This window comes from Delphinapterus leucas, chromosome 8, assembly GCF_059928025.1.
Source record: "Delphinapterus leucas isolate spDelLeu-1000000601 "Yukka" chromosome 8, BTC_Dleu_Yukka2, whole genome shotgun sequence".
NCBI lineage: Eukaryota > Metazoa > Chordata > Mammalia > Artiodactyla > Monodontidae > Delphinapterus > Delphinapterus leucas.
Window position 1 is genome coordinate 54,909,968 of NC_143136.1, and position 13,270 is coordinate 54,923,237.

Consider the following 13,270-nt stretch of genomic DNA (forward strand, 5'->3'; position numbering starts at 1 on the left):
TCAATATATTCAAATACTAGAAATCCAACACCATTGTTTAGTCCCATTCCAGCCACACTATAAATTAGCCGGGCTCTTCTAGGCCATCTAAAGAATTTAACCACCATTCACCATGTCATTTCCATAAGGGAAATAAAATCTTGTTCCAAACAGCTGACTTACAAATAAACTCTTGGAACACAATCTGTTGCTTAATTGAGAACTGTATGTAATTTCTATCCCACGTTTCATGGGCAATAGTAAAGACTCTGAAAAGCAAAAGTCTATTAATGGAGTTGTAATAATAATACCATATTTGCATTCACTGAAAATCATGGTCACTACTGTCGAAGTAGATGTTCTGACTGACTTTCAAAGCTTTTTCTCTGAAGAGAAAAATAATTAAATTTTAACATAAATCACAAAACCTTTCCTAAAGTATTCAATCACAGTATGCTGACTCTTTCATAATAAGGAAGAAAAGGTTCAGGGATAAATGTTATTATAATTCATCACCACCACCAGAAAAAATTATTGTCCTTGGCCATTTCAAATTCTTTAAGTAACAATGCTGATTTTTTTTCTTTGAACTTAGAACTTGCCTTTATTCTCCTCTAGAATCCTACCTACAATTTATGCTTTCTTCTAACATGTTTTTTAAATGCAAACACAATGGGAATATAAATTACTAAGAGATTACTAAAATGCAGTGGGAGTAAAAGATTTTGATATTACATATATAAATCTAAGATATGGTACTTACAAAGAGATACTTAGTACTTCCTAATAACAAAGGTGACTGACTGTAAGAGGATATAAGAGCTTCTGTTGATCGTGTGCTAGTTGCTTAGCTCTGAATTCACGGGCAAAGTACATTGTTCACTGTCAGTATCCTTCATTTCAACAATTACAGAGCCCCACACCAATTTTGCTGAATAGGCCAAAGGGAGAGACACAGCCCTTCTAACTTACTATCTGGGTCTTCGAGAGGAACATCATTACAAGAGTCTGTATCTGAGTAGGTTCTTCGGCGCCGCTGGGAGAGTCGGTGAAGTGTAGACACTGTTTCTTTTATAGAGTGGCTACTCCTGCAAGTTAAATAAAAAGCATTAAATTTTAAGGACTTCAACAAATGAAAACACCCTCAACTGCAGTTTTCAATGACTTCTCTTTAAATGAAAGAAGAACTATTTTAATACCCAAAGTTCTATTTTAGCAACATTCTACTCCTTCAGAGATCAGACCACAAACAAGTTAAATCATTTAGAATCTAGTTGGTAAGCTGGGGAATACAGCCTCTGAGCCAAATTAAAAGGAAAAGAGGTACAATGAAGAAGTGATTTCTTTTATAGAGGAAGGTCCAGCTAAAGAGTAAACATATCAGATGGTTAACAAGTGTTTAAAAACTAAAAGTTATGGATTTCACAAGTGCATGCATCTAGCGTCATCCATAGCCAATCTAAAACAGCAGAGCGAAGGGGACGGGCAAGCAGCGTGGGAGCACGCTAGAAGCCAACTCACTGAGAGCAACAAGAGCGGATAAAGACGGCAAATGGAGGCTAGGAAAACTAGTTTTAAAGAAATCAGTCTGGAAAACCAGAAAACTAGAAAAATCAACCTAAAAAATTCAACACAGAAGCAAATCACCACCACTCAACAGCAGCTCAACTACCACTGGATGACAGCCCAACATTACTGTTCTTAATGACAATTTTGATTCATCAAAAAAAAAAAAAAAGTTTAAAAATTCTTATTATATCTTATTTAATAAGGTAGAAAGGATAAAATACAGGTCAAAAAAATTCTGTCATCAAGATAAAAGTTTGTTAAAGGAATCAAGCTTTTATTTTTCTGGAAAATTCAGTTGATGAAACTCTTCATTCCCTAATAGGATTAGATACACACATCACTGGACTCCTCTCAGCACATAACAGTTCAATCAATTACATAACCATCAGAGGGAAAAATAAAGCGACAAAATAATAAGGGGGTTCAGTTAGCACTTTTTTTTCTTTTGGTAGGCACTCAATAGATGTTTACTGAATGAAAGATTAATTCTATAGTGCTTTACAATTTTCTAATGTTTCACACATGTGATTTCATATAATCCTACAATAACCTTTTTTTTCCCCTACCCCTATATTGATGTAGAGAAATAAATGCTAATGTCACTATAATTTCATCATTTTCCAAAGACAACCATAATAAGACAACCATAGCAACTTAAAAGAATGTTACCTACCAAGATAAATAGGCTGGGATATTGGCAGGATCTAGAACGTAAATTTTTTAAATGTGTTGATATGAATATTTTAAAATATTTTAAAATATTTTAAATACTTTAAAATATCAATAGTTTTTCTCTCTTTTCAGTAACACCTTAGCTCCTATTATAACAACAGCTCAGCATGAATATATGATGCTATAAAAAACTGTAGTAAAATAAGCCTAAGCTTGGAGCCTTAATACATCAAAAATGGATTTCTATTAACCATCGTTGGATATAATTTACATCTAAAAAAAGTATGAGAGCTGGCAAGGTGCTTACCTTGCTGACTAATTTATTCACTCATTTTTTTTCTTTACCTACTACCTGCTGGGGCCAGACCCTATACTAAGCACTAAGAGAAATAATGCTGAGCAAATCAGAACCAGACTTTGCCCATACAGAGTTTACATTCCACTTTATGTTAAAGACCCAAAGAAGTTCCCAAAGTAGGTATAATTTTGAGAGAACTTGGTCAGAAGAAAAGGTTATTTTACCTCTCTGAACTGCAAGAACCAGGGTGGCTGACAGAACGCTTCATCTAGAAATTTAAAAAGAAAATAAGCATAATTCATATATCAAGTAGAATAAGACAGCTCTAATATATTATTATCATAATTAACATAAATTTACTCAAAGAAAAAGATGGCTGGCCAAAAAATTTATTTTTTACAGACCCAAGTAACATTATTAGCACAATATCAAGCTTTCTCCCCAATAATTATTAACTGAAATCTTTCTCAACACATACAAAAACATGCTGGATTGTTTTCTCAATATTAAAAACTGAATTTTATAATATATATATACTACATGTCTTTGTATAAAGATATAAAAAACAGTATACTTAACAAGTCCCCCAAAAAAATCACACTATTTGTGATGAAAAGGAGTATCCAGCAAGCCAGAAAAGAAAATAATCTAATAAATGTCTCTCTCTTTTTTTTAAAGGGCAGAGCTTCTCTTTACCATTCATTATTCAGGTAGCTATTACACAGATGTTCTAAAGTGTGGTTTTCATGGAAAACAGCATTAATTATTCAAGTCTTTTAAGAACTCAGAAGAGGAACCCTAAGCCTCAAATAGGTTTCTAAAAACATACACTTAAAATATAAATAAATAAATAAAATCTGAGTCAGCAGAGTATTAATAAATATGACAAATACGAAACATGATTTAGATTTAACTACTCCACCAAAAAACAGAGGCAGCCAAGTAGATTATTTCAATGCTTAGCAAAGTAGCAAAAAAAGCAATGTTTATATCAAAGGCTAAGGATAGTTGCTTTATATACAGGGGTTCAAGAGTCTTACAAGTGAGTCCAAGTCTAACAGTTATGTTACGTAAATGCCTTCTACAGTTGCTCTGAGAAATCCCAGTTGAAATGAGAACAATTATGACCCATCCAATTTGTAGTCCAAGGATATCTAATATGATTAAAATAAAGATGCAACTGGACATTAACATCTCCTTTAACAGAAATCACTTCCTTCAGGATTACTCACGCAGTAACACCCCCACTACAATTATCTGTGGATCAAAATGACAATTGTTTAAACTTCTATGATGATTTGAAATATAACTGAGTGCAAGTTAATTTAAAGAGGGACACAATGAGATAACCATATAAAGTAGTTATAAAGATCAAGTTAATTTTGGAATTCTCAAATTTTTCAGCTTTATTTTTCATTTACTTATTCCGTTAAAGAAAAAGATTTCCTCTTGAAGACTGCCTGACCTTACTTTCCATGCTATGTGTCTCCAGAACTATTTACCGTAAGCCACAATTTTTGCCTTATGTATGAAGTAAAACGGCACAGTGAGGAAAAATAAGTGGCCTCTAACCAGTATTTCCTAGATTAACTTATTGGATTTCTTGTAATGTTTCCACTGATAAAAAGTTTTAGTTTAAAAGAGACAGTTATTATAGCTTCTTATACATAAAATACACATATGACCTCTCTGGACTATAGAACATTTATAACAGAAGGCATTCTCCTCAGAAGTTCAATGAAGAAATTAGGCAGGTTTGAGGTGTTTTCATTATATTTGATTCTATAAAGTCCACCTTAAAAAAAATACAGTGTACCCCTTGTATATCAAGCTCAGGAACATAGCGCTATACATCCATCTCAAAAGATCAGGATTTTTTGTTCAACTATACATGTTATTTAGCAGTCCACAATAAACCTAAAATTGTTCTAAAAAGCAACATTGTCAAACTGTGTTCTGCTAAACAACACAGTCCTCTGAGTTATTAAAAAATAAACAAAAGGGTTCAATCATCAAATAAATTTCAGAAAACACTACACACCACCTCTCCTCAGAGATTCATAATACACTTTAGCATAAAAGAGGTTCTAAGAAGTCCTACATCAGCGAAACCCAATTTGTTTAAGTTAACCTAGAACTTCCCAAACTAATCTGGCCATAAAACTCATTTTCATGGTATACCTATCTCAGAGGACGCTGTTGGTCCATCATAAATTATTTAGAAATCAATGATCTAGAGACTTCCCTAGTGGCGCTGTGGTTAAGACTCCGCGCTCGCAACGCAGGGGGCCCAGGTTCAATCCCTGGTCAGGGAACTAGACCCCACATGCATGTCGCAACTAAGAGTTCGCATGCTGCAACTAAGGAGCTTGCCTGTCTCAACTAAGGAGCCCATGTGCTGCAACTAAGGAGCCAGTGAGCCGCAACTAATACTCAGTTGCACAGCAACCAAATAAAAAAAATTTTTTTTAAACACTTTAGGAAAATAATGATCTAAATAAATTTAGGTAATAATCTTTACTAATTCTCATATGACCAAATTTGCTGTGGTGGTTAAGAGAACCTCAGAATAAGTTGTACCCTATTATTTCTGCCAACAAATAGGTCTGCAGGTAATTGCTAAAATAAGAGCCAGGTGGCATTCTTCATTCCACAAAAGAGCTCACGAAAATAGTTTGATGAAAAACATGTAAGGTTTCATCAAACCTCATCTCACCTCCAAGTTCCCCACAGCATGCTAGGGCAAGTTTATTACCTTGAAAAGGAAAATGAATCCATCACCCTTGGGAAAAAGAGTACTCCCTGTTCAGAGTAATCAGAAGATAAGAACCTAATGTTAAGGACCTAACATTAAACAGGTTACATCTACCTCTGATGTAAAAAACACTGTAATTTACAGATGAAAAAAATGAAGTCCAGAGAGATTAAGTAACTTGCCTACTTGGAAGGTTCAAATCCAAATGCTGACTATAAAATACTGTTTCCCCTGTAACATGTTGTTTCGAATCCCTTACAGCTCCTCTAAAGATTTACTTAATTTTATCCCCTTGTGAGTAAATCTTCACCCCATAGTGGTGTTTTTACCAAACAGAAGAGTGTTACCCAACCTTTTCATGTCACAGCACCCACAGAGCATTATAATATTTTCCTGACACACTGGGGTAAATGGCATAGCCCTTCCAAGGGGAGGGGATCAGGACCTTGGCTCATGTTGAGCCCATCAGCTGAGAGACTCCCACACAGAATCTGAGTACAGTAAAAAAAAAAAAAAAATTCAACCTGTTGACTATTTCCCTCCTACTGCCAGTTTCCAGCCTTAAAAATAAACACAAAAACAAAACCACATGCAGTATCACTGGAAGAAAAACCAGAAATTCTAACCATTTGAACAGGAGAAGGTGACACAGGAGAAACTAAGGGATCCGGATGGCACAGCTGAAACATCTCAGGTTTAAACTTGGCATTCGCTATCTTCACACATTCCTCAAGCGTTGTGATGAATGTATTACACGTGGCACTAAGTAGAGAAGAGGCTTCATTCATGTTCTGAAAAATTACATGCAAAAAGTTGAACAGACTCACACACAACTATGTGGATTCATGCACCACCTTACCATCAAATAATGAAACATTACCTTCAATGGATACCTTACTAGGTTATGCTCAAATCTGTTTAAAATGCATTACCTTAGAAAATTAAAGCAATGCATGAATAAGAATTATCTGTCTCTCAGGTAAACAATGTATGAAATTAGACTCCAAGAAAAAAATAACTCTTGCATTTAAATGAAGTATCATATTGAAAAACTGTGTACAAAAATTTATCTTAAATAAACCTAACCTAGACTGTAAGTTTCTAACTATCAGAATTCCAAAGGTAATCACAGCAGTGGAACACCATGAGGGTTACTGAGTGCCAGGTAGAATTCATGTCTGCCCCACGCACATTCTCCCATTTCTTCCTTGGTAGAATAAAAACTCCAAGTTCTTTTGGGGACAGCAGAGCGCCTTGCTCCTGAGGGATGAATATAGACTGGTCTAAGTCAGTCATGTCTATTCCATGACCCTTTGTCAAATACACATTTTTCCTAGTTTTCATGGACCCAGACTAAAAACATAATGAGAAGTCTGCTAGGGTTTCTGGGATTTTCATTCCCTGATAAAAGCAAAGGACAGCAAACTGAGATGGTCTCTCTCCACCCTGGCTACCCCACTGCCTCCTGCTTCTGTGCGAACTTGTAGTCACCTTGAAGGCTAGGGCATGAGGAGAAAAAAACAACACACCAAAAATGGCAGAGTGGAAGGACAGAACAAGACTGGGTCCCCGACACTGTCCCTGAGCCAATGGAGCAGATGTAAGGGCACCTGCCTGCAGAGAGCCTGTGGTGAAACAGCAAGTGCCTTAGGGTTTAATGTACTTGCATCTAAAGGCAACCTACCTCACCTAAGATTCCTCCCTAGTAGGAGAAGGCCACAGAAAAGTAGGAAGATTTCTTGTCCCACTTCTCCCAAGTTAGGCAAAAGGGGACTGGGAACCAGGCTGGCCTTTCACCCAGAGAGCAGTAAGGCTCACTGGTCCTACTTCACCAGAAAGAATGAGCCTATTTCATAGCCAGGTTCTGCAAATCTGAATTTTGATTCCTACATCACTGCTCTGAGAATGATTCTTTTTCTAAGTTAGTTTATAAAGCTAAATTATTAACCCTCAGTAGTTAAGCTAGGACCTAATTACAAAAGAAAGAGAACAGCACCTGTCCAATGAACTCATGCAGTTAGTCTGGAGAACAAAGCTGGTAATGCTTCTTTCCTACCCCAACCATCAAATAATCAATTGGCTGCAAAGACAGGCCTTGATTCCTTGGACAAATGTGCTGCTTGCTGCTTTACTCTGGTTATACAGACATAGTCTAAAAGATCCTACAAACTTCCAGATAGTCTACAGTACGAAGAGGTCTGAATAGCTGAGAATAACTCATTTTGAAAATGCTTCTCTGTCATCTTGTGTAAGAAGCTCACCCACCATATGCTGCAAAGCATAATCAGACATGAAAGGATCATCTTGGATATACCTCTATGCTGGGAGATGAATGATTCTCATCATGGTGAACAAATTCTTGGATCGTATGAACTTGCTTCATTAGGAGGTCACAGTAGAGGCGAAGCTCAGACATTTTGGTTTTCAGAGATTCACTGGTTTCACTTATTTCTGAAAGGAACATATGCAAACATTCAATTAGACTATTTTCATACTTCAGAGGCAAAACAACAAAATGGAATCATTAAAAAGTAAGGCAATAGATATGAATACCTGTAGCTTAAGAGGTATGAGACCTTGGAAATAGAATATAAGGTTTTCCCTGAGGAAACATCTTCTCTTTAGATAGGTGGAAAAAACTGGCTGTCATATGTCTGACATGAAGTTTAGGTAGATTAATTTCCAGAGACAGGCTGATGACAATGAATGCCTTATACAGGATATTTCCATTCCATTACTCATCTTTAATTTGATAAGCACTTGTATTTCTTTTTTTGTGAATTGGCTTTTCTTGTCCTTTACACATTTTTCCAGTTCTAATGTTTGGTTTTTCTCTTAGTAATATATAAATTGATAAATTTATAATTTATAAAAGTTCTTACGCATTAAAGATAGCAATCTTTCATCCCTCCAAAATACTGCAAATACTTTTCAAGATCTGTCAGCTTTCTTTCAGTTTTCTTTATTGTATTCTGGTAACAGAAGTTTTTAACTTTTATATAGTTACAACTGCTCTATATAAACATTCATTTGTTTTCTTCTGTTCCTTTCACAGCTTCATTTTCACATAGTATTGGTTTAAGAATTTTTTTTAATTAAAAGCCTATGTTCCTTTCTTTAATATATCCAGACAGACTAAACATCCAGCCATAATCTCAGCCACTCACTTACCAATACCTTCTAAACTAGATGTGTAAGCAGCAGAGGAAGGAAAAAAAGTATACACAGTAGATCCTGATGCTTCTCCATATTCTTTGAGCCAGTGGCACTGCTTTGTGGTACTAGTCATGAAGCCCCTCTAGCCAGAGTAGACCAAAGCAGCTCTATCTGCCCATTTAACCTAACCTAATTTTTACCCAAGTTTAAGTCCATTCCTTCTTTTTAATTGTAGATAGATATATATATATATATATATATATATATATAACAAAATGTACTATTTTAACCATTTTTAAGTATACAGTTTGATGGCATTAAGTACATTCACATTACTGTACAACCATCCATCTCCAGAACTTTTTCATCTTCCCCAACCGAAACTCTACACACTTTAAACACTAACTCTCCTTTTCCCCCTCCCTTAACCCTTAGAAATCACCATTCGACTTTCTGTCTCTATGAATTTGACGACTCTAGGTACCCCACATAAGTGGAATAATACAATATTTGTCCTTTTGTGACTGGCTTATTTCACTTAGCACATATTCAAGATTCATCAGTGTAGCATCTGTTAGAATTTCCTTCCTTTATAATAAGGCTGAATACCATTTTATGTATATACCATACTATGTTTATCCATTCATCTGTCTATAAACATTTGGGGGGTTGTTTCTACCTTTTGGCTATTGTGACTATTCATTCCCTCTTTTTTTTTTTTTTTTTTCCCGATGTGGACCATTTTTAAAGTCTTTATTGAATTTGTTACAATATTGTTTCTGTTTTTTTGTTTTCTGCTCGTGAAGGCACGTGGGATCTTAGCTCCCCAACCAGGGATGGAACCCGCACCCCCAGCATTGGAAGGCGAAGTCTTAACCACTGGACCACCAAGGAAGTCCTCATTCCTTCTTATCCTACCCTTAACCATACTCTATCCGTGATGTTCTTTCACATATTTGAAAACTGTTATAAATTCAATCCTTAGCCTTCATTTTTCAATAACCCACAATTTAGTTGTTTTCACTAATTTAAATAACTTCTATTGTTTTTTAATTATAAAAGTAATACATGTTCAGTGAAAATTTTTGAAAATCAAAAATATATAGGGAAAAAAACTGCAGTCTCACTACCAAGATATAAATACTGTTATTATTTTCACATTATATCTGCATATAATTGAACTAATACCATAAGTTATTTGCTTGGCTCTTTTTTTTTTCTTTTTGGCCACGGATGCGTAGCTTGCGGGATCTTAGTTCCCCGACCAAGGATTGAACCCAGGGCCATGGCAGTGAAAGCGCTGAGTCCTAACCACTGGACCAACAGGGAAGTCCCTTGCTTTGCTTTTGAACGGGCAATATCTGTAGCTGGTAAAGTCAAAAGTTACGGTCAAAGGGTATAAAGTGAAAAGTGAGTGTCTCCCACAAATTCCCTTTCCAAAGGTAACAACCTGACCAATTCTTACATATCTTTCCTGAGCTGGCCAAGGAGTGGCTATGTAATTTTGAATCCTGCTTTTTTCAATTATCACTCAACTTTGGGCATTTTCTCATATCATTAAAATTCCTTGTAAACATTTTACTGGCTACATAATATATCAGCCTATGAAAGCACTATATAGTTTACTGAACCATTCCCCTAAATTTAAACCTTGGCAATGTTTATAAATTTTTTCACTATAATGAACATCTATGTACATAGATCTTCTACATTTCTGATTATTTCTTTGGGATAAATTACTATAAGTGAACATGACAATTTACATTTATGTTTAAGAAAATATTCTCACCACAAAGGAAAAATGTATAGTTACCTTTTTCTTTTTTAGTCCTAGTATCAGACAAACAGGCTTTGGAGCTCCCCAAAGCAACCAGCCACCTTTGTCTTTCAGCTGCATTCACTGCCTTCATGTAGAAATGCTGCTCTCCTGGAATGATTAATTCCATTCTTGTGTTGTCTGCTGAATGGACTACGATGATAAACAAAGGGGAAATATAGTCACGAACTCAAGTAATTTGTGGAGAATCAAATCATCACTTACACAGTATTAGATGTTTCAGACCTAAAACAACAAACTCTGATTCAAGAGGCAGGCAGTGACACCTCCTTAAGGGGTATCCAGGGGTACCCTCCAAGCCACCATTCTCACATATACCCAGGCTGGCAGTGGTGTCAAAGTGGTGGTAGCATGTGAACAGAAAACAACAACAAATTAACTACTGAAAAGTGAGATCTAAGAACTCCCTCCCCTGGGGCCACCAGTACCCCTGTCACACTTATCACACTCTTTTTTACAGAATTTTACGTCAACCACCAACCTAAAATTGACCTAAATATAAAAGGTAAAACAATAAACCTTCAAGAAGATTTCTTAAATAGGACATAAAAAGTTCTAATTAAAAAAATTTTTGACAAATTGGGTATTACTGAAATTAAAAACTTCTGTTCGTCAAAAGATACCATTAACAGAATGAAAACACAAACTACAGATCAGGAGAATTATCTGCAGTATGAAAACTCATTCAGACTATACGAAGAACTCCTACAAATCAATGTGAAAGATAGCTCAGTTTAGAAATTGGGCCAAAGACTTGAAAAGGGACTTCAAAAGAAGAGGATGTTCAAATGCCTGATTAATATCTGAAAAAATACTCAACATCATTAGTTATTGAAAAAAATGCACGTTAAAACCACCATAAGAGGGATCTCCCTGGTGGCGCAGCGGTTAAGAATCTGCCTGCCAATGCAGGGGACACAGGTTCGAGCCCTGATCCGGGAAGATCCTACATGCCGAGGAGCAACTAAGCCTGTGTGCCACAACTACTGAGCCTGTGCTCTAGAGCCCGCCAGTCACAACTACTGAGCCCACGTGCCACAACTACTGAAGCCCGCGTGCCTAGAGCCCGTGCTCCGCAACAAGAGAAGCCACCGCAATGAGAAGCCCGCACGCCGCAACAAAGAGTAGCTCCCGCTTGCCGCAACTAGAGAAAGCCCGTGCACAGCAACGAAGATCCGACGCAGCCAAAAATAAATAAATAAATAAATTTAACAGTGGTTCAATCTATTAGTGTTTAAAAAAAAAAAACCACCATGAGATAGCACTAGGTATAGTAGAAGAATTCAAAATCTTCAAATTGCTAATAGTAAGCTTTGGCAAGGATGAAAAGCAACTGAAACTCTCATACTAGTTGAAAAACAAATTGGTACAATTACTTTGGTAAACAGTTTGGCATTATCTGAGACAAAAAGTCTCTCCTTGATCAAACTTGTTGGGCTCTTCTGAACCCTCTGCTTGACTAGGCCCGATCTGGGGCTTCCAGCTCTGTCCTAGTAGAGTCCACTTTTAGCAAACATCCTACTAAGTCAGTTTAGCCAGAATCCCCCACTCTCAATATCTGATCACCCTCCTTATCTGACCAAATTCCACTTCCCACCACCCCCAGGTAATAATATCTGATCGCCCTGACCTGCCTCCAATAAGAATCCCGTTAGGTCTGTTTAATCAGAATCCCCCTTTATCTCTGAAGTTTCATCCTTATAATTTTCCATCCACTGATTCCCCTATCTCGCCCCCTGCCACTCTGTTCCTTGGCTATAAACTCCCACTTTTCCTTGTTGTATTCAGAGTTGAGCCCAATTTCTCTCCCCTACTGCAAAACTCCATTGCAGTAGCTCCTATACCTATTCCAACAGACCTGAGTAAAGTCTGCCTTACTGGGTTTTTTAAATAATTTTTTTAAATTGAGGTATAGTTGATTTACAACATTATACTAGTTTCAGCCGTTCAACATAGAGATTAAAAATTTTTATAGACTATACTCTACTTATAGTTATTATAAAATATTGCCTACACTCCCTGTGCTGTACAATACATCCTTGTAGCTTATTTATTTTATACACGGTAGCTTGTGCCTCTTAAGCTTTTACCTCTATCTTGCTCCTCCTCCCTCCTCTCTCCCCACTGGTAATGCTAGCTTGTTCTCTACAGCTAGCTTGTTCTCTACATCTGTAAGTCTGCTTCTTTGTGCCTTACTGTTTTAACAGAAGTCAAGAATAGTATTTCCTTTAATATCTGTTAAAGCTGAATGTATGAATATTCAATGTCTCCCTTAGCAATTCCACTCCAGTTCTAGATATATACTGAACAGAAACGCATATATATGTTCAACAAAATAAATATATGAGAACGTTTATGGCAGCTTTACTTATTATAGTCCCAAAATGGAAACAAAATGGAAAAAACAAACACCCATCAATACTAGAATGGAGAGCCAAACTGTGGGACAATCACACAATAAAAATATTACAACACATCAGTAAGAATGGTGAACTGTTACAAAGAACGACATAGATGAATTTCGCAAATATAATGTTAAGCCAGACACAAAAGAAAACATTGATTTATTCCAGTTATATAATGCTCAAAAGCAGGCAATACTTAAATATGGTGATAAAAGTCAGATTAATGGTAACCTTTTAGAGAGATTAGTGGCTGAGATAACATGATTATTATCCCAGCATCTAGAATGCTGATAATATTCTAATTCTTGATCTGGGTGGTGATTACACAAGTGTATTCACTTTGTAAGCATTCTTAAGGCTGAATATTGAAGATCTGTGCCCATTTCTGTATCTTATTCTGTAAACAAATAACAAGGACAACAATAACGCTGCCATGGCTTGAAAAAGTGCTAGAGTTGCCTTGAGAATTCTGCCACTAACAGTCTTTTAAATATCCTCAAGGTTGTCAAATCTTTGAACTTTGAATGTAGTTTGATTTCTGACAAGAGTCAGAATCTCATTTGGAATCAAATATGAAGAATAAGATGAGATAAAACCAT

At 36.2% G+C, this 13,270-nt stretch overlaps 1 protein-coding gene across 4 annotated transcripts in view; it reads right to left on the reverse strand.

Annotated features, from left to right (window-relative positions):
- The window catches only part of PLEKHA3 (pleckstrin homology domain containing A3), a 137,190-nt gene that overhangs the window by 117,879 nt on the left and 6,041 nt on the right, over positions 1-13,270 (reverse strand). For all 4 annotated transcript variants that reach the window (XR_004022488.2, XR_004022489.2, XR_016394119.1 and 1 more), the window contains exons 3-7: positions 10,243-10,398; positions 7,588-7,724; positions 5,900-6,064; positions 2,743-2,786; positions 952-1,067 (exon numbers count right to left, since the gene is read on the reverse strand). Coding sequence is in view for 1 of the 4 variants with exons in the window: in XM_022570135.3 (XP_022425843.1) it covers positions 952-1,067; positions 2,743-2,786; positions 5,900-6,064; positions 7,588-7,724; positions 10,243-10,398 (618 nt within the window). In the remaining 3 variants the exon portion in view is untranslated. The remainder of the gene's footprint in view (positions 1-951; positions 1,068-2,742; positions 2,787-5,899; positions 6,065-7,587; positions 7,725-10,242; positions 10,399-13,270) is intronic.